The 23,311-nt window shown below is 48.7% G+C and overlaps 2 protein-coding genes and 3 long non-coding RNA genes across 5 annotated transcripts in view; 2 read left to right on the top strand and 3 right to left on the bottom strand.

The window, feature by feature from the left end:
- The window catches only part of TMEM135 (transmembrane protein 135), a 188,653-nt gene extending 187,629 nt beyond the window's left edge, over positions 1 to 1,024 (bottom strand). Inside the window, exon 1 of the mRNA XM_037376696.1 lies at positions 766 to 1,024. Within this exon, the coding sequence (XP_037232593.1) occupies positions 766 to 906 (141 nt within the window). The 5' untranslated portion in view covers positions 907 to 1,024. The remainder of the gene's footprint in view (positions 1 to 765) is intronic.
- A 2,404-nt stretch (positions 1,025 to 3,428) lies between these two features.
- Positions 3,429 to 7,636, bottom strand: LOC119143890. The gene is made up of 2 exons (XR_005102863.1): positions 7,540 to 7,636; positions 3,429 to 7,421 (listed from the first exon to the last, which is right to left on the bottom strand). It is a non-coding gene; the product is annotated as an uncharacterized LOC119143890 (long non-coding RNA).
- Positions 7,637 to 11,089: 3,453 nt separating this feature from the next.
- LOC119143144 lies at positions 11,090 to 20,610 on the bottom strand. The gene is made up of 3 exons (XR_005102592.1): positions 20,531 to 20,610; positions 13,867 to 13,973; positions 11,090 to 11,437 (listed from the first exon to the last, which is right to left on the bottom strand). It is a non-coding gene; the product is annotated as an uncharacterized LOC119143144 (long non-coding RNA).
- Positions 14,307 to 18,636, top strand: LOC119143145. Its single transcript, XR_005102593.1, has 2 exons — positions 14,307 to 14,609; positions 16,056 to 18,636. It is a non-coding gene; the product is annotated as an uncharacterized LOC119143145 (long non-coding RNA).
- On the top strand, positions 19,306 to 22,870 carry FZD4 (frizzled class receptor 4). Its single transcript, XM_037377090.1, has 2 exons — positions 19,306 to 19,553; positions 20,557 to 22,870. The coding sequence occupies exons 1-2, from the start codon at positions 19,422 to 19,424 to the stop codon at positions 21,883 to 21,885; spliced, it is 1,461 nt and encodes a 486-aa protein (XP_037232987.1). The 5' UTR covers positions 19,306 to 19,421; the 3' UTR covers positions 21,886 to 22,870.
- Positions 22,871 to 23,311: the final 441 nt, after the last annotated feature.

The following is a 23,311-nucleotide window of genomic DNA, read 5'->3' as shown; positions in this document are numbered from 1 at the left end:
CTATGCTAGCCTCCCAGGCAAACACCAAGTGGTTTTATTCAGGTGTCATAGGTACTGGAAAATGGCAAAAAAAGGACATTCAGGTTGTGCCCATGCCCTCCTACCCACCAGCTTCATCCCTGTCACAGCTTATTATGCCATCAGACTCCACCATCCCCCATGCCCTCCATCTCCCCTCCCAGGCCCAGCCTGAACACACTCCCCCTCTCCTGTGCCTCCCTCCCAAAGCACCAGGTTCTCCCCGACCACAACCCTTACACCCTCCACCCCCCAAACCAAGCTGCCCACACCACCAGCTCTCCTCCCCAGCACCAGACTCCCCCCAAAACATCCTGGCTGCCTTCCGCCCCCCTCACCCCAGGGTCAGGCCACCCCTTCACATCTCTCCTGCTCCCTCCTCTGCCCTCAACCCAGACCAGCCTCCCACTCTCGATATGCCTTCTACCCTTACCCCCCACCCCCACTCCAGGCCACACTCCCCCTCCCCCGGCTCTGATATCCCACGTGCCCTCCCCAAACATCCTAATGCCCTTCCCCCTCACCTCAGGCCTGGTTCCCCGCCATCCCTCGTACCCTTCCCTTCCACCCCAGGTCCCGCCCGCCCTGGTATCCCCCATGGTCTTCCACTCAAAAACAAGGCCAGCCTCCCCCTTCTCCGATGCCCCTTGTGCCCCTCCCTCAGGCCAGCCGTGCCCACACGCTCCTCACGCCCTCGCCCCCGCGGGCCAGCCCCTGCCCTCACGCCCCCCGGCCCCGCGGACCCACCAGGTAGAGGGTGCCGTAGATGCGGAGGGACTCGGCCAGCGCCCCCTGCGTGACGTGCAGGACGGCCCAGGAGCAGCGCGGGTGCCAGGTGTGCCCGATCTCGTAGCAGCTGTGGGGGATGGACTTGCTCAGCGCCGCCATCTTTGCCGCGCGCGGGGAGGGGGCGCGCGCGCCCGCCGCGTCACCGCCGAAGCAGGAGAAAGGTCGCGCGGGGCGCTGGCGGCGGCGGCGGGGTTACTCGCGGGCATCCGCTCCCCCTCCCCCCCCGCCTCCCCCCCCCCGCCTCGCGGCTCGCGTGAGGACCGTAGCCAATCCGCGGCCGCCGGGGGGCGGGGAGCGGCCGGGGGCGGGGTGGCGCGAGCCTCCGCGCGGGGCGCGTGGCGCACGTGGGCTGGGGGCGGCGCGCGGTGCCGTTCGCGTCCCGCGTGTCCCGGCCGCCTGGCCTGTCCCCACGCCCCGCCGCTCCGGGCAGCGCCGCGCTCCTGCCGCCGCCCCCCCGCCGCGGCCCTCCTCCCGCCGCGGGGCTTGCCCGGTGCGCCCCTGCCCGGTGCTCCGGCGCCCCTGCCCGGTGCGCCCCTGCCCGGTGCTCCGGCGCCCCTGCCCGGTGCGCCCCTGCCCGGTGCTCCGGTGCCCCTGCCCGGTGCGCCCTTGCCCGGTGCGTCCCTGCTCGGCGTGCCCTTGCCCGGTGCTCCGGTGCCCCTGCCCGACGTGCCCCTGCCCGGCGTGCCCTCGCCTGGTGCTCCGGTGCCCCTGCCCGGTGCGCCGCTGCCCGGTGCTCCGGTGCCCGTGCCCGACGGGGCGCCGCGGGTAGCGCACGTAGGGAGAGGCTGCCCGGAGCGCCCTCCGTCACCCCGGGGTGGGAGCGGCGGGGGGGCCGGCGCCTCAAGCCTGGGTACCCCCGGCCCGGTCGCGGGCTGCGGGCGGGCTCCGCAGCGACCGATGTAGCCAAGGAAGGGCCGGGGGGGGGGGGGGGGATAGCGAGAGCGGGCCCAGGGAGAGGAGAAGCTTGAAAGAGGCCGATTCTGTTTTGGAAAGAAGGGGAGTGGGATATGGGGGGGGGCGTATGGGAGAAGGAGAGGGGTGGGATATGAGGGAAGGGGGAGTGGATGGGGGGGGATATGGAGGGGGTTTACAGAACCCTGATGGCAGTGACCAATGACACGGTTATGGGGCAGATGCCAAACTGGCATCTGGTTCCAGCTTGAAATTGGGATTATTTTGAGACTGAACGGGCCGGGCGTGTCGGGACCTGGGGATTTTACTTCGGCCTTTCGTAACTCGCCGGCCTGCAAACGTCGGTCCCGCGGAGCCAGGGCGCCCCGGGCTCGCTGTGCGCGGTCAGGTCCGGAGGGGTTATTTCAAGCCCTAGGTGGGACATACGTCCCGAGGCAAACAGGAGGATCAGCAAGCCAACCTGAGGCAAACCCGGACTTGGAACAGATCCACAGCGAGAAAATTCCTTCCCCTTACAGCCTGCCTCCAAATTCCCCCGCTGCCGAGCCCGCAGTTTCCCTCACTGATCAGACCCGAGACCAGTCCCTGCTGCTCCCAACGAGATAGAGCAAATCCCTCATTAATTTTGCAAACAGCGTTACGGGGGGGGGGAGGGGGGGGGTGTCCCCCGAGGAGCCTGCGGCGGGTGGAAGGGCACGCTTGCGTGACAGATTGAGCAGCCCATGATGGGTAAATTGGGCGCTTAGCAAAGCCGCCGAGACGCTACTTGCAGGCTCCCGGCAAATCTGCAGGAGGAGAATTTTTTTGGCCCAAACAGTTCAATTATATTCCTTCAGTCAAGCGTGCTTGAGCGACCAGCCCTCTGCTAGGTAGAACTCTTGTCCAGGACGCTCTGGGTTTCAGAGCTAGTGGAAGACACTGGAGGGAGCTTTTAAATCCAGCCCGGGGGGCTGGGGCTGCGTGCCTGGCTGGGGGGGCAGTGCTGCCGTGTGCTGACCCCCCTCGGGAAGCGGCACTGGCCGGATAACCTGCCGCAGCGCTGTCTGGACTTTGGCTTGCACCCAGTGCCTTGCTTGCTGGTTTTATATTACTCTGTTAAAGAACTGCTTGTGGGTAGAAAAGGCAGTTATTGCCTAAGATACGGATTTTGGCTCTCTCGCTTGCATGTTTTGGCTTTGATGCTACTCTGGGCTTAAGGCTTGCTTGCTGCCTTGTATTTGTGGGCAGGGAGCATGTACAGGATTAATAATTGCACAAGCTAATAATTTCACAAGCTAATAATTTCACTTCTGATACACGGTTTTGCAGACGGTCCTAATTTTGGAGGACCTGCCCTCCTCAAGTTAGGGAAAATGGGTAAAGAAGGACCCAACGGGATCCCTCCCTCATTTGTGCTGTAGCCCTGATCTGGCTGAATAGCTGCCCGCTCGGAACTGGAGGCTTTGGCACCTCTCCTGTCGGGTCAGCTGAGGAAGACTCTGATGATGCACTAATAAAGAAGGCAGCACAGCCCTGACCTTGCTCAGGGCCCTTTTCCATGGGGTTGCAGTACCGTATTCTGGGAAGAAGTAGGGGTAAAGCAGCCTGGGAGTACTGCTGACAGCCCAAGTGGCATTGGTGGTCAGCACAGGCTACTCTGTCCTGGGAGAAACTTACCCTTGATTGGAACTGGGACAAAATAATCTTGCAAAAGGATGGACTCACATGAATTAAAAAAGCATCGAGGACCTTTATTTTTGCCCCCTGTAAGTACCTGGGGGTTTTGGGAGCACTCCTTGCCACATGAGCAAGGCTGCGTACTAGGAGTAGCAGGCTGTGTCTATAACATTACTTAAACAGCAGTGATGAATCCTGTGGTATAAAGCCAGGTAACGTGGCACACGCTGTTCAGGACTTGCCTTTCAATATTTAGGTGCCTCGGAGGCAGTTACTCAGAGTAGTCCCAAAAACAAAGCCGGGGAGTGAGCTAATTGCTAAGCAGCACAAATGGTGGGGAAGTTGAGAGTGCTCAGCTTACTCCGTGGTCCTTATGGATGTAGCAGTATCAGTGTGTCTGCATAAAAATTTAGGCTGCTGAAAATGTTGGATAGACATGAGCCTCGTTAGACTAAGACAGCTACGATATCCCAGCCTCCATGCCTTGTGCCACAGAAGGGAGCAATGTGGCAGCGTCTCACTGTATTTAGACTCTGCTCCAGTTGCTCACGTACCCATTTGCAGGTGGGTTAACAAAATGCAGCTTTCAGCACATGTCCAGGGCCAGACTGAGTCTTTACAAGGGACCTGAACTGATGGACAGCACTGCAATCCTCCAGTTCACCTATACCTATGATAACTGGTTACATTAGGGAACCAGAGGGCTTGGGTAGCAGTTGCTGAATGAAGTAGTGCCTGTCTTTCCAGGTTCTGGTGGGCCTCAGTCTGAGAACATTTTCCACTGAGATCTTCAGCATCTGCTAAATCTAGGATCTGCAAGTAGGTCACGTGTCTCATCTCAGCCCATGAGAGTAGTGGGAGGTATGAAGATTTTCTCTCGCCTTTGCAGTGGCAGGTATCGGTGTTAGGAGGTGATCTAGCTGGGAAGAATCCAAGGCAGAGCGTTTCACGTATTAGAACAAAACCAGGCAGACAAAAAGAAACTGAGGAAAAAAGCCAAATGGGCAACTTCACATTGCAGGAGGCTTTGCCTTTCAATTGCATTGGGATCGGAAGATCTTCCTTCTAAACATTTTTAAGTATCAGAACAATCTGGAAACATTTTAACTTGGAAGAAACATCATGCTTTGCCCTCTCGATTCCCTCATGCTGCTTTCCAATTTGTGTGCTGGTTTTTGCCATGTAGTTGTTTTCTCCCTTGGGACAGGTGATCCAGCCTTCCCCTTCTACTCATGCAGTTTTTGGTGCCTGAACTTCACGTCTGGAAGTAGCTTCTGCTATCCGATAAGAACTGCTCATTCCAGCAGAAGGATTTTTTTGCATTCACTTATATTTCCTTCTTTCTCCATTCTTCCACTCTCATTGTTTTTGTCCTTCAGTTTGTTCTCCTGCCATCTGCGCAATTGTCTTATGCCTCAATCATAAAGTTTATGAAATCCAGACTGAAAAATATTCTGCTGCTAAAAAAGCTAGGGATTAGATTCATCCTTCTGCTCAGGTCAGTGGAGGCAATGCGTACACGCAGACATCTGCTTCCTTCGGTAAACCGCATAGGAACTTGGAGATGTTGCTCCAGTCTCCATTTCTTCTCAAAATCTGGGACAAATGGTAGGTACAGTACATAATCTTGTATATCACTAATGCATGAAATGGCTGTATTGAATGGGAACAAATGACCATTAACTGAGCTGCGTTGACTTTCCTCCAAGGAGAGAAGGACCCTTTAAGAACTACTTTTTACCCTTGTCTCCCAAACTACTTACACTTTGAAACATAACCCATTTTGCATTATTTGTAGAGGGATTCTCTTCTGGCTTACATTCATGAATGTTACTTTTCCATTTCTTAGCAGGGAATAATCTCAAAATACCCTTGTGTTTGCTGATATTTCAAGGTAAAGGACTTGTCTGGAAGTTTTCCCATTTTCCAGATGTAATTGTTTCCAAAATAAATATGGGATGGGCTGTGGGATAATACCCTGCGAACATTTTAATACGCACAATAATATCCTCCAGTTTATACAAATCTGTATATTTTTCTCCAGGGAAAGATGTTGCAGTCTTTCTTACAGAGGTACCAAGGATTACATCAAGATAGCAAATTCGTAATGGTCACCACGCTGATTCTGCAGGCCAAGCCAAGAGATGACATGCTGAGCCATATTCATGCCACTGGCGTCAGTAGAATTGTACTTGAGCTGTATTTAGCCCATGGTGCTGCTGTTCCTGGAGACAGTGATTTCTTCTTTCTAAATCAGGTGACGGAATTGGTCTTTAAAGGCTAAATTAAGCCACTGGGTTTGCTAGAAAAGCAGTGAGAGGCAGTGCACGCGGACACTACAAGAGCAGCCAGAACAGTAACTGTGACCCTGCTGCTTCTCTGCTTCTTTCTTGCTTTCCAGGAAAGCGCTTTCTGTAGTGCTGGGAAGAATGCAAAATCACATTTTGCATCATCTGGGGACCCCAGTGTACTCCTGGGCTTAAAACTCCCTCACCCAGACAATAAAGGCTACTTCCCTACCTTCATTAGACTGGAGCTGCTACAGCCCCACCTTTACACCACCCAGGAGGAATAAAATCTTTTCTGGTGGGAAAGCTGTGTGCTACCAAAAGGTGGGTCTGCCCATGCTCTACAGTCACAGCGTCCTTCCTCTGCCATACTCCTGTCTCGAGGTATATCAAATGCAGCGGTCAGGAAAGACCTGTCCCATAGAGCTCCCGTGTCCTTCATTTCTGCCTACCAGGTGAGGGCAGCAGCCTTCAAACGTGGAGGTGATGGCCACCATGGGTTCCCTTGCCTAGGTATGGGAAGGACGGGGGCTGGCTGGGCTCTGCGGCAGTTAGTGGTGCCTCCACTCCTCAAGAGGTCCAAGAAGTGCAGTAGAGCTCTGGACCGCTATTGTCTATGCCACCTGTTTGCTAATTCACGCTCTGGCTCTTTTGGGGGCATTTTGAATGAGATCTGAGATGAATATGCGATAGAAGGATCTGGCCGTAAGTGGGGTTGCCACCAGGCAGCCGTTACCCACAGGAGCAGCAGTCGGTGGTTGGCTGCTCTTCAGCATCGATGCAAAGAATCTTTCAGAAAATAGGAAAGAAAAAGGAGGCAGGAATGAATGATGAGATCCTCAAATAAAAAAATTTTGTTTGCCCCTCCTCTTCACCCATTTCCATGTTATTTGAAGTCATTACTACCACATTATTTATGCTTCAAACACAAACATTCTTTCGAAGTCATGAATAGTTTCATGAACTTAAGACTTAGAAGGAGCCATTTTTCTCGGTTTGAAGTTCCTACCATACTTAAAGTTTCTGTAATAAAACTGTCAGTCCATCAAGTCGGGCTGCTAAGGCCACAGATCGAAATGCAGTTGTTCTAAAACAACCAAGCACTCAGCAGCTACTTTGAAAAGTAACGGTAGTTTCTAGGACCTCAGGACTTTTGAAAAGGCTTTCAATGTCAGCCTGAATTTTTCCAGAGGAATAATGAACAGTAAATTTCAGCGACTTAGTTTTCAAACGCTCATGCTGAAATAGCCTCAGGATGCTGATCACTCCTGCTGCCAGCACTTGGATGTCGCAGCAGTAGAATTCAGCAGGCTAAGTAGCAGCTGCTGGATCGCTGTGTTTTGCAGGTTTTTTCAAGCAGGCTGGCAGTGGTTTGAGGTTATCCTGCGGTGCTGCATTGATAAACTACATTGTCCTCAGCAGGGCTATGGATAGCCAAAGCTGTGAGGAAGGTGAATGGCTTGGAGGATGCTCTTTGAGGCAAGTTGCTCCCTTTGCCTTTATTTTCAGCTGCAAGGTGTCTTGAAAGTGCTTCAAATTGCAAATGAAAGAAACAAGGCACCCATGATTCCTTAGCTTTTGAAATGCTGGGTTTAGGCAGGCAGATGTAGCTTTAGGCATCCTCGTTTGGACCACCTGTCAAAGATGAAGGCAGTATCAAAATCAGTGGTGGACTTGACGGGACTGCGAAGATACAGACAGTAACGGAGCAGACAGTAACGGAGCAGACTGCTTTTGGTTTCTCTCTGCTGGATGGAGCTTTGAATGCACGTGGAAAAGAATCAAGGGAAGAAGTTGAAGCGAGCTAGTTAAAACTCTCAAAAGAACCATTTTTAAACACAGAAGCATTCAGAGAACAAAACCTCCTTTTCAGTACCTCTGGCTCATTCCTAGGGGCTGTTTCTTTTCTGCTACATCAGTTGAGAAAGTCACTAAGGCGTAACAACATTGCAGTGTCCCTAGCAAAAAAAAAAAAAAAAAAAAAAAAAAAAAAAAGAAGCTTGAGAAAACTCTGAATAGCACAGAAAGCAAGAACAAATGTTTTATATATGTGGTATTGTTAAAACTCCCAAGCGGCATAAATATAATAAACAATAGTGAAGAATGGGATATTTCTGTTTGTTTCCCCACACTCGAGATGACCTAACCTACCTCAGGCATGGTTCCACTTTGGGACTTGTGAGTTATTTGATCAGTCCAAACTTGTGAAAATAAACACTATTATTTCACTGTTCTACACTGTGCATTCTTTTGTTCTCCGTCAATCGACTGAGAACTAGCAAATGAAAGTAAATTGTAATAAAACACAAATCAAAATAAAAACTGCCGATAAACCAAAAACAACACATGGGAAAAAAAATTTAATAAACACAGAAATAATGAAATGGTATACTCATCACTAGGCAGGGCTCTGTGTGCTCCAGATTACTTTGTCAGCATTTTATGGGTGAGTTCTGAACTCATTTACAGACATCTCCTGCGGAGATTTCCCTCATGCTACCTCTGGCACAGCTGAGAGAAAAATGTAGCATCTCAAGGTCAGTATTTTCAGAGAACCCTGTGGGAGTTAGACGTTCAGATCCCATTGGATTTCAGTATAGGTTGGACACCTAACTTTGCAGCTCCCCAAAAAATCCCCGCCTTAAAGTAATAGCTTATTTCTTTAGCCTTGGCAATATTATCTTCCAGAGAATAGCTTCCAGTGTTTTGTCTAGTTGTAAGCAGATGTTGTGGAGTTATCTTGGTGTCTGAGTACCCAGCTAGAAGAGATGAACTTGAGTGTAAATTCTTTATTAGGAATAGGCGTGATCTTTGGGCCCTAAGCCCAAATCCCCATCCATGCCTCTGCGTAGCAGCAACATCTCAGCAGCATGTGTCGCAGACCATTTAATGTTTGTCCAGCTTTGTGCACCTCATGCATGAAGAATTACTGTTGTTTATAACATGATAGGGCTTTCAGCGCTCCCTGGGAGGGGTCATTTTGCAGGCTGATATATGTCACTCTCAGAAGGTTTCTCCTGATATTTTGGTGGTGGTTTTTAACATTGGAAGATTTTGAAGACGGAGAGCGGAAAACTTACTGCATTGGCTGGAGCTCGGTATGCATGTGCGTATGCCTGTGCATGGAGATGAGGTAACTGCTCAGACATGGTATCATTTTACATTCCCCTCCCACACCAGGAAAGCACCTTCCTTTTACATCCTATTTATAGAAAATAAAAGAATTTTGCTTCTTTTTTTTTTTTTTTTTCTTTTGGAGAAGGCATGTAAAGGTAATGTTTTACACAGATCTCTTTGGTCAAAAGCCCGAAGGGAACTTACACAGCCCTGGCGGGGATAGTATGGTGCCCCAAAAATGAGGCGCTAAGGGTGGTTAATGACCTGATGTCCATGGATGTGCAATTTATGTCTCAATGCCACGAAGCAGCATTAACCCAAATGACGTATTTCAAATAAGTTCCCTCATACCGAAACTTTAGTAAACTTGACATGGGAAATCACAAAGTGCGCAAGAAGTTATATCTCTTCCCAGCACTCCCACCCCCACTGAACTGCATCCATTTGTTTAAGGAGATTTTATGTAAAAGCAGTGCAGCAAAGCATATTTTCAGGTGACGAAGCAACATTTTAAGTTAACTGAATAGCCCAGGTTGAAAGACTATACAGCTTTTACCACTGTGTGGAGGAGCTATAATTATTGAGGACACCAAAAAAGAGATGTACAAGTTTGCAGTACGGCTTAGCAGCAGCTCGTTATCTTAAAATAAATGTCATTTAACATCCAGCATCTCAGTTTGTTTTAGCTGAAGAAAATAAACCCCAGAGCCATCTTTTACCAGTACCACTTTCTAGAAGGGCTATTTAAAATCCTCTTTTCCTATGTGTCTACGTAACAAATGATCTCTGGAAATGCTGGCTTTTTTCTTACTGAAATTGGTAAGATGAACTTCTGACCCAGTTCATCCTTTCATAATTCAGATGCTGGCGTGGCATGGTGTTACAGTTTCATATGCCAGTCTTACAATAAAGGTGTTAAAATTATCCTCTAGTCAGGCTGAAATCAAGAATATTTATTCCACAGTCATACACTTTGCCCAAGGGTTCCTGCATAAATTCGTCCTTAACTTCCACCCTCTTATGTTAGTTCCTCTTAACTTTACCCAACTGCTTGGAGCAGCTAAAGAATGAGATAGACATCCTAAGCTCTTTTGACAGTTGAGGGAGAGTGGAGCATCTCCAGTGCAGCCACATTAGGTCTGATCTGGACTCTTGAGTAGCCTCTCTCTGCCTTGACTATGTGGTGTTCAATGGCAGACTCACGTAGCAATGGCAAAACCTACCAAAAACCTCACCCTTGGCTGCACAACTCCTACATCACAGGATGGTCAGGGCTGGAAGGGACGTCTGGAGGTCACCTAGCCCCACCCCCTGCTCAAGCAGGTTCTCCTGGGGCAGGGTGCGCAGAGTCACATCAGGTGGGTTCTGAATGTCTCCGGAGCAGGAGACTCCCCAGCCTCTCTGGGCAGCCTGTGCCAGGGCTCCGCCACCCTCAGGGTAAAGAAGCTTTTCCTCATATTCAGATGGAACCTCCTGTATTGCAGTTTGTGCCCGTTGTCGCTGAGCACCGCTGAAAAGAGCCTGGCCCCCTCCTCCTGCCACTCGCCCTTAAGGTATTTGTAGACATTGATAAGAATGCATAGAAAGGAGAGGCAGGGTTTGGGACAGCATGGAGAGCATCAATGGCCTTTTCATTGGTTGTCCTCCATTGCAGTGGTCTTGATCTGGTGGTGAAGTGCACTCTTGAGAGCTTTTCCTGCAAGCTTAAAATGAGGAGGGGTCAGTCTAGGTCTCAGCCTCAGGCACGGGCTGCACTGGAAGAGAAGACACAGTGCCCTTTGTCTGCGTCAGGAGCCTGACTCCCCACTGCTTTGCACCTTGTGGGCAGAGCAAAGGGGCTTGTGTGCTGATCTCCTTTCCAATTGTTTTCTTCTTCTATCTGGAGTGATCTTATGTCATATACTGAGTAATAGTCTTACGTTTCAATGCAGCGCTATGCCCAGCTGTGGCCTGAAATTTTTGTATTCGGAAAAGAATTGGCTTTAGTTTTGCCCGGGGAATATTCAAGTTAAATGGTGTTTTTCATATGTTTTTTATGCACATTTTTAGAAGTTTTCTTTTTATATTTTTCATAGTTCCCCAAGGATGCGTGTATACTGTCAACAGTAATGAATGACATGAACTTTTACCGTAAGGAACTGAAATATCATGGTAATCTAGTTTTCATGGTAATTTGGCCCCATGGAAGTCTCTCTGAGGAATAAAAATGCCTGAGAAAAACAGAATTCACATAAGCTCTCGCAATTTTCTATGTTCATCTATATGTCTATGGGGAACTAGAGAAATTGTCAGTCTCCAAATATAAATTATACTGCTCAAGAATGAAAGATCAGTACATACTCAAATGCTTGATCCAGCAATAATAAAAATAAAATTCTGCATTTGTTCCATTGATAACAAAACCTCAGTACAGTGCTAAAATACCGTGAGGATCAGCTTGGTAGGAAAGAATAAGGGTGCGGTTCCTTGACAGTTGAAGCCAATCTAAGCTGATCTGTTTTCTTTCGTGGCCACACCACCCCTCCTTGTCATCACATGGCTATTTGTTTTATTTTGTCAGCTTTCTAACAATTAGTACCCGGACCTACCCTGCCAGGGAGTTAGAGGAAGAGCATATGTCCACATAGGGTAAGGTGGGTTGCAGTCCACATCGTCACCTGTACGCATGTAAGGAACAAAATGTAAAGGTGAAATGGCAGCAAAGCCTTCTGGACAAGAGTGAATGACATTATCTATGCTCAGACTAATTTTGTAAGTCCTTTAGTCTGTGGAACAGTAATCCATATGATTAATTTGCCAACTTGGATAGAAATTAAGAAACCTGTTTGCCAAAGACTTGCCAAACCAGTCCTTCTCACTGTCTGGTATGAAGTCTATGTGTTTATCTTCATATGAGTGTAGCGTTGTTTTAACTGTATAGGAAGTGGTAAAGAAAAAGCAAAACTACGAATGTCATGTACAGCTGGTCTAGGGAAGAGTGGCTTTGTGTGAGAAAAGGGAACAAACTATACTGGAAGAGGGAGTAGAGTAAAACAGATATCATTTGCAATTACATCCATGCTATATGTGTAAATCTATTAGCAAAAACTCATCTCCTTCGATGAAATAATTATACCAGCTCCCAAATGGAGTGTGTCTTGTGATCATGTAAAGAGAAAATAACAGTTAATAAGTCAAAAAAAAAAAAAAAAAATCAGAAAAATTGCAGAGGAGACTGGAATTTGGAAATAATTAGCACTCAGGGACTATTTTAAATGGCCCGTAAAGCGAAGAATAGTGCCACTGCAAACTGGGCAGGCCAGCTGGAACTGGGAGAGTCAAGTATTGCTGCCTATTTAAACTCCTCTGCGATTCTGTAACAACCTGAAGGCTGTTGTGCGTATAACTTAAAGCCACTTGACCGGCACGTGAGGCGGCTCCTCATGCGACTCGTGCCAACAGCCCCTATCAGCAAGGGGACAGGTTTCCCAGTCCCCCTTTGTGCATTCACAGGCGCCACAAAAGCGGTGTGAATGCCGCGAACTTCACCTCCTGGCAGATGCCGACTCTCCTTCCCAGGAGAATGACCCACCGCCTGCCCAACACCATACAAAGAAGGTTCTTTTCCAGCCGTGCCCTGCAAGTCAATACTGGCTGATACGTAATTAAACACAGCGTATCAGCTCACACAGGCTTTCTAATGGGGGACAATAGTACATTTTAAGATTTGTGGCCAGATTCATCAGCACGCTTGACAGCTCTGCGCTGCTCCAATGACACAGATCAACCTCAGCCCTGCAATAACTGATTGATTAAACCAGCCCGTCGCGGTGCTGCTGGAGAAGTGCAAACCAGGCAAAGTGTATCGGCAATTCCACCTTCTTAGCTCTTTATTTTGAGGGATTTATATCTCAGCTTATCTTAATTTCCGAAGCTAAAAAACCTAACCGATTTAATTAATTAATTAATTCCCGTGCTTTTAAACTTGGTGTGTACTTCTTTGGCAATAAATCAATTATTTAAAATGTTTTAAAGCTGCGTATTTACTTCTGGGGTAATCCGTTTGAGGAGAAAGCACTGTAGGATGCTTTCAAAAAAATCTATCCCCTGTGTCCATGAGCAGGTTTGTGTGATGTGGGCGACAGCTGGGTGTGAGGACCGGGACTGGGTGCAACCTGTGAAAGAGTGAGGAGCAGTAGTTTAACTCAGCATGCCATGCAAGGCAGAAAGAGTCCTTCTTAAATCATGCCCAGCAAAATTTGCTGTATAGAACAAGCAAAAGGCCACCAAAAGCCAAGAACAAAGTCGCTTATGGAAAGCAAATATACGGGAAACAACCTCCGATGCTGCCATAGAGTTAAAGCAAAACAGGACGCTGAAAGATTTAGTGGGAAGATGACTCTGCAAAAAGGAAACTAAGCCGTATTTATAAAGCAAGACTCGTGACCTCTCAGAGAAAAAGAGCTCAGCCTGTCATTTTCTACCACGGTTAAATCACGCCCTGTGAACGATCAGTCTATTATTTCCAAAACTTTCAGGCTAATTCACTATTGCGAAATGAAATTTCTTCAAACGAGACAAAAAGTGCATTCCTCCTTCAGGATTGCACTCTGCATATGCCAAATCTGAAGTTATAAAACCAAGCTGTTTTGGAGTTATCTGAGCATTAAAAAAAAAGGGCCTTTGAATAATTTTCTGAGGAGAAAACTGCTCATAATTTTCCAGAAAAAAAAATATAAATCCCTTGGGCTAAGGTCAAGTGTGGGAAATTTCAAGCCACAATGCGAATCGCTGAGCTTTATAGAAGCTATGAGTAGCAGTTCAAACTGAAAGTAATTTTGGGAGACAGAAGCACTGACTCCAAAGTTCAGGCTGAATTTTGCCTCTGCTGTGGGTCTGATTTTCAAAACAGTCTAATAGTTTTCCCAAAAGGAATAGATTTTCTTGCACTTGGGCATGCTGGGTCTCTGCAGCAGAGCTTTCCCGAAAAGTCTGGCAAAATCAGGCAAGGGAAGAGGGCTGGTTGTTTTGGATGGGTTTGTGTTTTAGTACAGTTTATAAATATAGCTACACTCTGAAAAAACCCTTGTGCACGTTTTTGTCTCACCGGATCCTGACAGTGACTTTGCCTTGCAACTTCTTGTCTGTTCTGCTCATCTGGCTGGAGAGGTATATCAATCTCCGAATTATCTGAGGAAAGGGGCTTTGGGAGAGCTGTTAAAAAAAAGAATTAAAGTTATTCTGGAGCCTAGAAAGAGAAACACCTCTGTGAAAAAAATACTGACAAGTAGATGAAGCCCTCAGTGCCCCATGGAACATTGTGCGTGATACATCTGTGCATGCCGGATTCCTAACCCACACACATAATCAGAAAAATCTTGTGTTGTCAAACATTTTGATGCTATCTAAATGCAAAGGATTTCTCAAAATGGTGCATATATTGAGTAGCACTGAAATTTCCTGTTTACAGTGCTGTAAAACCAAATTCTGAGGTCTCTGTGCAGACCAAAATATTGACTTTCAGGGGTCATGGAGCAACTATTGACCTGTGTTGGCATGCAAGGAATTACACACGTGAATCCAGATATGGGATCTATGTGTCACAGCTTAGCTGCACCAAAGTACATTGAAGGAAGTTACCGGCGTGTCTGGATGGAAGCAGAGACTGGCAGCATGTCAGGGGTCTTGCCCCATGGACACCACTGCTGGTACCTCCTGGGTCTCCCTTTGCCAAGCAAGCTGGCTCACAGGGAGAACCAGAGGTAGAAACCTAAACAAAGCATCCTGAGAGCATCAGCATCAAATCCCATGGGATCAGGCCCAGATGGATGCTGCAATGCACCATGGCAGGTACATTTGCACATACTATATACTTTATTCTAAGGTCTGGGACACATCCTGCCCCACTGAGATCAATGTTGATTGATTCAACATCAGTGTCACTCTGTGTGCTACCTTGTGCACTGGTATTATATATGAAGTTTCTATGTATAAAGGACTCACATATATATGTATTTGTATATGTGTGTATATATTCATAAATGCACGTGCAGCTCACTGCACTAGTGGTTTTTTTTCCCTGAGTCAGGTAGAGCCATGTTCACTTGAAGTGTCACGACAAAACAACCTTTTTCTTTTCTGAACTTTTCTTACTGCACAGTTGAAATGCTGATTAGAATGGTTCAATAAAGCAGGATAAATGCAAACCTGGGAACAGACATATTTCCTGCTTTAAAAGTGTCAGCCTCACAAACTACAGAAGTAAGTAGGGGAGAGAATTTCTATCAAGCATGTGAGTAGCAATTAGGAATCCATTTGAAATAGATTACTAGATGCTTGAAAAGCCATCACTAAATAAAGTGATCTGTCTTGATTAAAAAAATCAGTTCACTTTATAGATGGAAAAATTAAAGAAAAAATCTTTAATAAAATTCTAAAAATTATGAAGTTAATTACGTTCAAGCATAAATGTCAAACAGTAGAAAGGAGACATTGATCTGAAGGAATATAAATCCAAAAGGAACGACAAAAGTGTGATAAAATAAGCAAAACCCAAAAACAAATGGACAGACGGTCAAAGACAACAGTGTTTTATGTAAACTGAGACCAAGAGGAAGTCACTAATGGTGCTAGTCCGTTACTGGATGGAAGTTGTGGAATTCTCACTAAACAAAACAGATGTCAGAAGTGTCCAACAGATATTTTTGTGGTACACTGGAAAATATATAGGAGTTGCATGATAGAGCTAACTAATAGTAATTAATACATTCTACCATTTCAGTGTCCCAAAACAGCTCTACAAGTTACATGTTTTAAACACCCTGCATGTTTAGATAACTTGTGTCCTAGATCTTCAAAAGAACTCTCTGGGATATCAATCTCCTCCATCACCGAGTCCCAGGAGACTGGCAGGAAGGCAGGGACTGCTCTCCTCCAGCGTTAGACACCTCTTGGTGAGCTTTCACCTCTGGGCTAGGTTCCCTCTACAGTCACTTGAGAGGCAGAGGCATTTTTAGAGTGAAATTCATCTGACCAAAACCTGACATCTACATTTGGTTAAAATAATCACATCCTACTGCGTTGTCTGCTTTTAAAAAAAATCAACAGGTCGCCCAAGGCATCTTAGATCTGCCCACCAGGCATCAGTCCTGCCTCTCAGTGTGATGCTGTGAGGTAGATCGTGTTCTTGGAGGTCTGAGCAGGGTGATCTTGTGTAGGACTGGAGGGTATTTTACCTGCACGTTCGACACAAGTGTCACTCCTACTGGAAAGCTGAGCCATGTTCTAATACTACAGTTCAGGCAAACGCTGATGCATTGAAAATGTTCAAAGAAGAGTTCTGAACCTTCTCAGATATGCTGCAAGATGATGGAAGACTCTGAGAGATGCTGGTAAGCATTTTTTTTTTTTTTTTAGGGTAAAAATATGCCCATAACTTAAATAGTTATGAACATCCCCCCCTACAAATTTAAAGGGGAAATAGTAATAACAAGATGATAATAAATTAAAGTAGCGTTTTATATTAATGTAATTCCTACTACGTGAGTTGCCTTCTGCAAGTGCCTCCCTATCCTAGCCGACTCTAGCAGGTCCTGGGGTGCGCAGGCTACTAATTCAGACATATCCATTAAGACTTAATGGACATATACATTAAGTAAAAGGATGGTTTGGGCGGCAAGTGCTTTCCAAAGAGCAGGGTCAGATCTTTCTCCTTAAAAATCCAAAGTATGATTAAAGAATTGGAAAAGACGCCTTACAGTAAGAAACTCAGGAAGTTCAATCTATTTTGCTTACTACAGAAGGGTCAAAGGGTGACTTAATCACAGCCTGACATTACCTACGGGGATAATCTCAGCAATGACTTCTCAACCTGGCCAGCAAAGAGAGAACAAAAGTCAGTGGCTGGAAGCTGAAGATAACTCAGACTAGAAACCAAATGTAATTATTGGCGGCCACAATAAATACTTATTATCAGGGTGGCTGCTTATCCTTTAACAAAAGCAACCTCAAAATCAGATTTATTACAAAAAAATAAAATGCTGTCAGTCAGGCAATAACCTAGGAAGGAACACGGCTTGTGCATCTCACACTGCCCAGTCATCTAAGAAACTATAAACCCACTATCTGGGAGGGTTCTCACTTCGATCTGTTTAAAGAAACTATAATGTACTTGCTTATCATGGTGACATTCAACCACTGTTAATATATGCATAAGGTTCAAAGCTGGGTAATTACCATTTTTTTCAACTCTGACCTCTCATATGATTTGCCACCGCCTTTCCCAGTGTTCCTGTTTTGAAAACCAATTCCCGTTATCTAAAAGACTTTCCAAAGCAAACACAGCAGTGTAGCACTTTCTAATATTTATTTTGTGTTCTCAAAGAAAAGGCAATCGTGGGAGGGTTTTTTGGGGGGGTGGGGAAGTTCTTCTTCTGAAAAAGTACTTGTATCCATGCTACGCTGTAGCTGCAAAATGTCCCCCTGCCCCTTTACGGACTCTGGGGACCAGGTCCATGGGCAGAGGGTTTTGCTGCACAACTTCTGAACATGCAGGAGGTGAATTTTTTCATGGGAATAGGGCAAAGGCCATATGCCGGTAGCAGCAAACTCTGCTTCGGTGCCTAACTGCAGCAGGAGACTGCAAAGGAAAAGGTTTTTTATATACTAAGACAAAGATGTATTGTTTTTAAGGTTATGCTATGATCCTCCCTCTGGTCTTCTTCCCTACCTAATTCGTACCAAAAAAACAAACCCTGAAAACTTCTCCCGTGGAGAGTCTCTGCCTCCTGCTTTCAGGTGTTTGCCTGTACCGAGAGCACCCATCACCCATTCTCCGCGCTTGTCGGATGTAGGTGGGAAACTCGAGGGGTCTGGGAGCAGCCTGGCAGACGTGTGCAGCACACCGTGTGCATTCACAGCGTTATCGCCCGCCCAGATTAGCAGCTGAGCGCCGCTGGTTACAGACGGCAGTGCTTGTGAGTAAACACGGGCCTTGCAAGATACAGTTGAGCTGCTGACTCCATCGGAGACTCCTTGCCTGACCTTGGGACTGTAGCACTGTCTGCCTCTGCGTTTAAAAAGTTAAATGCGTTTAAAAATATTACTTGTCTGCTTCACCGGGATTTGGTGAGGTTAGCGGCAGGATTTATTTGAGCTAGCTGTAAAGTGTTACGGTGATGAGAGCTATGTAAACATCTATGCTCATGAAACCTCAATTCAAGCATGAGCCATCACGCTAGGGGAAAGCCGACGTAGAGCCCGTCGGTCCCTACAGCATCGGGGGACAGCTCACACACGCGCTGCCCGCATTGCAGAGGTGACAAAAACCCGATGGAGCCATGGAGGGGGAACCTGCAGTGACTGAGCACAGAGCCCTTCACAGCGGGGGTCTCGCTGTCCTTTACGATCCCATGCCTGGCAAAGAGCCGTAGGGAAGAGCTGCCTTAGCCTGTTCGCCTTCGCCTCAGCGCCCCGATGCCGCCGGGGGCTGTCGGGGAGAAGGGAGGGCCGCGGAGCAGGACGGAGCGGGAGCCGCTGGCGGTGGGCATGCTCGGGGGGCACACGCACATGCCACAAGCCATGCACACACACAGTAAGAGGTCACCAACCCGGGGCTTGACAAACATTTTCGAAGGGCTTTACAAACAGTTCATTAATAGATGACATATTTGTGCTAAAGGCGCAACCAGCCCAACCAGATTTTATTACAGGTGTAAATAATACCAAGAGAACTTGAACGCTTAATCCCTCCTTCCCGCTGACACGTTAAAGATCTGCTTAATCACCCAGCCCCCCCCAATTCACGAATGTTGCGTCCACATTTATTTTAGGGAGATTTACATGAATGCCAGGGGTACCTAGCTGTGCCCTCCGGATTTCTTGGCCCCAGTGAAAACTCGAACAACGCTTAGAGCCCAGAAGTAGCATCAGGGGGCTGGGGGGAGGGGGGGGGGAGCACCCAAACAGCCCTAACCCAGTAAGGGGGGAGCTGGGCACCCCCAGTTGAGCAGAGACAGGCCAGAAGTGAGGGCAGGGCTTGGGGGGCTCAGCCCAGCCTGTCCTTGGGAGCTGGACTGGGGGAAGCCCCGGAGCCAGCTGGGGGGGGGGGGGGGGGGGATGGTGGGGACAGTGACCATGGAGGGAAGGGGGTGGTGGCGTGGGGGGCACGGACTGGGCTCCCCGGCGTGTCTCTGGGGGACGCGGCGGGGGGCTGCAGGTAGGGCGGCCCCAGGGAGGAGAACCGGAGGGTGCAGGGGGGACGGCGCGTCGCGGGGCGGGGGGCGGGCCGGGGCTGCCCGGGGAGCGGGGGGACCCCCGGCGGGGCGGGCTCCCCGGGGCGGGGGCGGCGAGGCGGGGAGGGCGCGGGGAGGTGCCGGCCCTCCCCTGGGCAGTTTCTCGGCGAAGCTGTTTAATAGCGGAGCCGCCCCCGGCCCCTCCCCGTTGGAGCCGGCCCGTGCGGCACGGCGCGGCCGGGGCCGGGGCCGGGGCCGAGGCCGGGGCCGGGGCCGGGGCAGGTGGGCCGCTGCTCGGGCCATGGCGGGGGGCGGCGGGGGGGCGGCCGGCCGTGCCCGGCTGCTGGCCGTGCTGCTGGCGGGGCTGCTCGGCGGGGCGCGGGGCTTCGGCGACGAGGAGGAGCGGCGTTGCGACGCCATCCGCATCGCCATGTGCCAGAACCTGGGCTACAATGTCACCAAGATGCCCAACCTGGTGGGACACGAGCTGCAGGCGGACGCGGAGCTGCAGCTCACCACCTTCACCCCCCTCATCCAGTACGGCTGCTCCAGCCAGCTCCAGGTGGGTCGGGGCCCCCGTCGTGCGGGGACGGGCGGGGGGCTGCCATCCCCCATCCCCATCCCCTCGTCCCCATCCCCTGGGCTCAGCCCCGCGACGCGGCTCCCCGCGGGGGGCGGTGCGGGGGGCTGCGGGGCAGGCGGTGGCCCGGCTGCCCGCTCCGGTTGCCCGGTCCTGGCCGGGAGCTGCCCGCCGGTTCTGCTGCGCCCCTGGGGAGGGAGAGAGCGGCGGGGCCGCTGCCGGCAGCTGCCGCCTGCCCCGGGCCGCCCGCGGGTCGCACCGCGGGGGCTTCTCTCCCCGGCAGGGTCCCTGCGCTCCCCACCGCCTCCCCACGAAGCCGTGGGCTCCGTCAGGCACCAACCCCAGCTCCTTTCCTGGGGTGGAGGTCCCGAGCCGGCGCCCCAGCCCTCCTGCCTCACCGCCTCGCAGAGCTGCGATTATTCGAACCCCAGAAAACGAGGTTTTTATGAACGTTGTAACTAGGTGCGTGACCTTACGGTAAAAGCAAAAGGCATTCCTCTAGGAGGATGGCACACCAAAGTGATTCGATACGTGCCTTTTCTTCCGTGTGTTTGCGAGCTGTAATATCCAGGCAGTGCCTAGAACAAATATATCTATTTGTTGAAACCGCTTTCATTGGTTGGTTGGTTGGGTTTTTTTTTTTTCTTTCCTAAATTGCACCCTTGAGGTTTAGAGCTGCCTAAATCCCACTCGCGTTATTGAAACTGATGGGATAAATTTACATGGAGCTGATCAAGGGAGTAAAATGTTCAGGCTTTGGCTTCGGACCACATTTGAACTGAAAGAAGACAACATTGTTAGTGATTCCCCCCCCCCCCCCCCTTTGTTTTTATTGTTCTTGGTTTATTTGTTTTATGCTGCTTCCTGTTTTTTAAGGCAAAAGACCAACTATTACTGCTAAAAAGGCAAAAGAAGAAAACTTGTTGTATATCGACCTGTTTAATTTTCCCCTAACTCACTTGTGATTTCTGTTCCTCTCTTCCAGTTCTTCCTTTGTTCCGTCTATGTCCCGATGTGCACAGAGAAGATTAACATCCCCATCGGTCCCTGCGGTGGCATGTGCCTCTCTGTCAAAAGACGATGCGAACCCGTTTTAAAAGAATTCGGCTTTGCCTGGCCAGACAGTCTAAACTGCAGCAAGTTCCCACCCCAGAATGATCACAACCACATGTGCATGGAGGGCCCAGGAGACGAAGAGGTTCCCCTTCATAGCAAGACCTCCTTGCAGCCGGGAGAAGAGTGCCACAGCATGGGATCTAACTCGGATCAGTACATCTGGGTGAAGAGGAGCTTGACCTGTGTCCTGAAATGCGGCTACGACGCTGGTCTCTACAGCAGGTCAACTAAGGAGTTCACGGATATCTGGATGGCCGTGTGGGCCAGTCTGTGCTTCATCTCGACTGCCTTCACAGTCCTGACCTTCCTGATTGATTCATCCAGATTTTCCTACCCGGAGCGCCCAATCATATTTTTGAGCATGTGCTACAATATTTATAGCATTGCTTATATTGTGAGGCTAACTGTGGGCCGGGAAAGGATATCCTGTGATTTTGAAGAGGCAGCAGAACCTGTTCTTATCCAAGAAGGTCTTAAGAACACAGGATGTGCTATAATTTTCTTGCTGATGTATTTTTTCGGGATGGCTAGCTCCATCTGGTGGGTTATTCTGACACTGACGTGGTTTCTGGCCGCAGGACTCAAGTGGGGCCACGAAGCCATAGAGATGCACAGCTCTTATTTCCATATCGCAGCCTGGGCTATCCCCGCGGTGAAGACCATCGTCATTTTGATTATGAGACTAGTAGATGCAGATGAGCTCACCGGTCTGTGCTACGTCGGGAACCAGAACCTAGATGCGCTGACGGGCTTTGTCGTCGCTCCGCTTTTTACCTACCTGGTCATCGGGACTTTATTCATTGCAGCGGGACTCGTGGCCTTATTTAAAATCAGGTCTAATCTCCAGAAAGATGGAACTAAAACTGACAAACTGGAAAGGCTGATGGTCAAAATCGGTGTCTTTTCAGTGCTGTACACCGTCCCAGCAACGTGTGTCATTGCCTGTTATTTCTACGAAATCTCCAACTGGGCCGTTTTCCGCTATTCGGCAGATGATTCCAATATGGCAGTGGAGATGCTTAAAATCTTCATGTCCCTCCTAGTGGGTATTACATCAGGTATGTGGATCTGGTCAGCCAAAACTCTGCACACGTGGCAGAGGTGCTCAAACAGACTGGTGAACTCAGGGAAAGTGAAACGGGAGAAGAGAGCAGATGGTTGGGTGAAACCTGGGAAAGGGAACGAGACCGTGGTATGAGAAAAGGACGACACCCCAATGATCTGACTGCTGTCCCATGAAGGACTGATCGTGTGTAAGCGTTGCCGTGTAAATGTTGGGAGTAGAGTAGGGAGATGGTTACACAACCTGTCTCCAGGGGACGGGGAAAAAAAAAAGCCTTAAAGAATAAACAGCAAAAAGATCATGCTGCAGATACAATAGCCATAAACCGTGCTGCCCAAAATAAGAAAGCCCTGGGAGGCTTTAAAAGCTGTGAAATATCCAAACATGTTATCTTCCTTTTTTTTGTTGTTGTTGTTTTTTTAAAAGCAGGATGCAATATACTGAGGTCTTTAGAAGCTGAGGGACTGTAGCCCACAGCTGTGGGATGTTGTTTCTTTTCATCATCTTATAGCTGATGGAGGAAAGGTGGTCCGGGGCCAAATTCTGGGCTGACTTAAGCACCCAGGATGTCAGTGAGATGTCTTCTTTCCGAGTTCAGCATCGTGAAGGAAGAGCTTGCCGAGGGTTGTGTCTTTATGCCCTGGGGATTTCTGTTTCTCCCACATGCTGCACAAGTCAGCCAAGGATCAGGTCCTCCAACAAATACCAAGTGGACTGAGAGTTACCCATGATGAACAGGATTTAGTGAGGTATTAGTAAGGATGATTCTTTAAGTCATCTGATGGTCTAATAATAATTTCAAAACATTCTTTTTACCATCTGTAACCTGGTCTGAATTGAGAGTTGACTCTGCCTTGCAGGCATTTGGGCCTGCCTGGGTCCCTTCCCACCTGAATTATTCTGTGGTTCTGTCAGTATTTCTGATTTTTTAAAAGCTTTACCCAAGGCCGTTGTTGGAAGTAGAGGAATCAGTGGGAGCTGGGAGACTGTGTATGGTCTTCTGCATCGATTGTCGTTGTCTGTCTGCCTCCATTCCTGTCCCTTCAGGTGCTCCTACTATTTCCAGCAGACTACTTTACTCTGCTGCATTTAATAGCTTTAAATAAAGTCTTACATTTTAGTGTTCCTTCCTCCAGGAAAGAGAAAAATGAGTTGAGGGTCTCTTCAAACAATGCCAGTTTTCTCTAAGTAAACTTATCTAGCTCTCCCTGGAGACCCATTGCGTGAAGCAATTAAGTCTTAATATATTTCATTCAGTGCGATGGTATCTCTGCAGACGCCAGTCTGGGGAGAAGCGAAATGTTAAGTTCCTTGGCAACCTCATGTTCACACAGATCGGTTGTATAATTATGTGTGTCAGTTACAATTAAGAGAACATTCTCAGCCCATGACATCGCAGTACAGCTGACTGCCTCACAACGATGCTCCAGTTGCTCACTGACAGCTATGGAGTTTTTTTAAACGTATATTCACATGTAGGATGTGAGCAGGCATTCAGTTCTCAGGAACGACAAGAGACACTTTCCAATTTTTTTAAAGGGATCCCAAGAGAAGAGATCCA

This window comes from Falco rusticolus, chromosome 2 (genome assembly GCF_015220075.1).
Source record: "Falco rusticolus isolate bFalRus1 chromosome 2, bFalRus1.pri, whole genome shotgun sequence".
Lineage (NCBI taxonomy): Eukaryota > Metazoa > Chordata > Aves > Falconiformes > Falconidae > Falco > Falco rusticolus.
The sequence above is the reverse complement of the archived record's forward strand: the minus strand, read 5'-3'. Positions and strand labels throughout refer to the sequence as shown.

Coding starts and splice junctions, on each gene's coding strand:
- FZD4 (XM_037377090.1), top strand. CDS start 19,422: ATGTGCCAGAACCTGGGCTACAATGTCACCAAGATGCCCAACCTGGTG. Junction 19,554..20,556: donor GCTGCTCCAGCCAGCTCCAG/GTGGGTCGGGGC, acceptor CCTCTCTTCCAG/TTCTTCCTTTGTTCCGTCTA.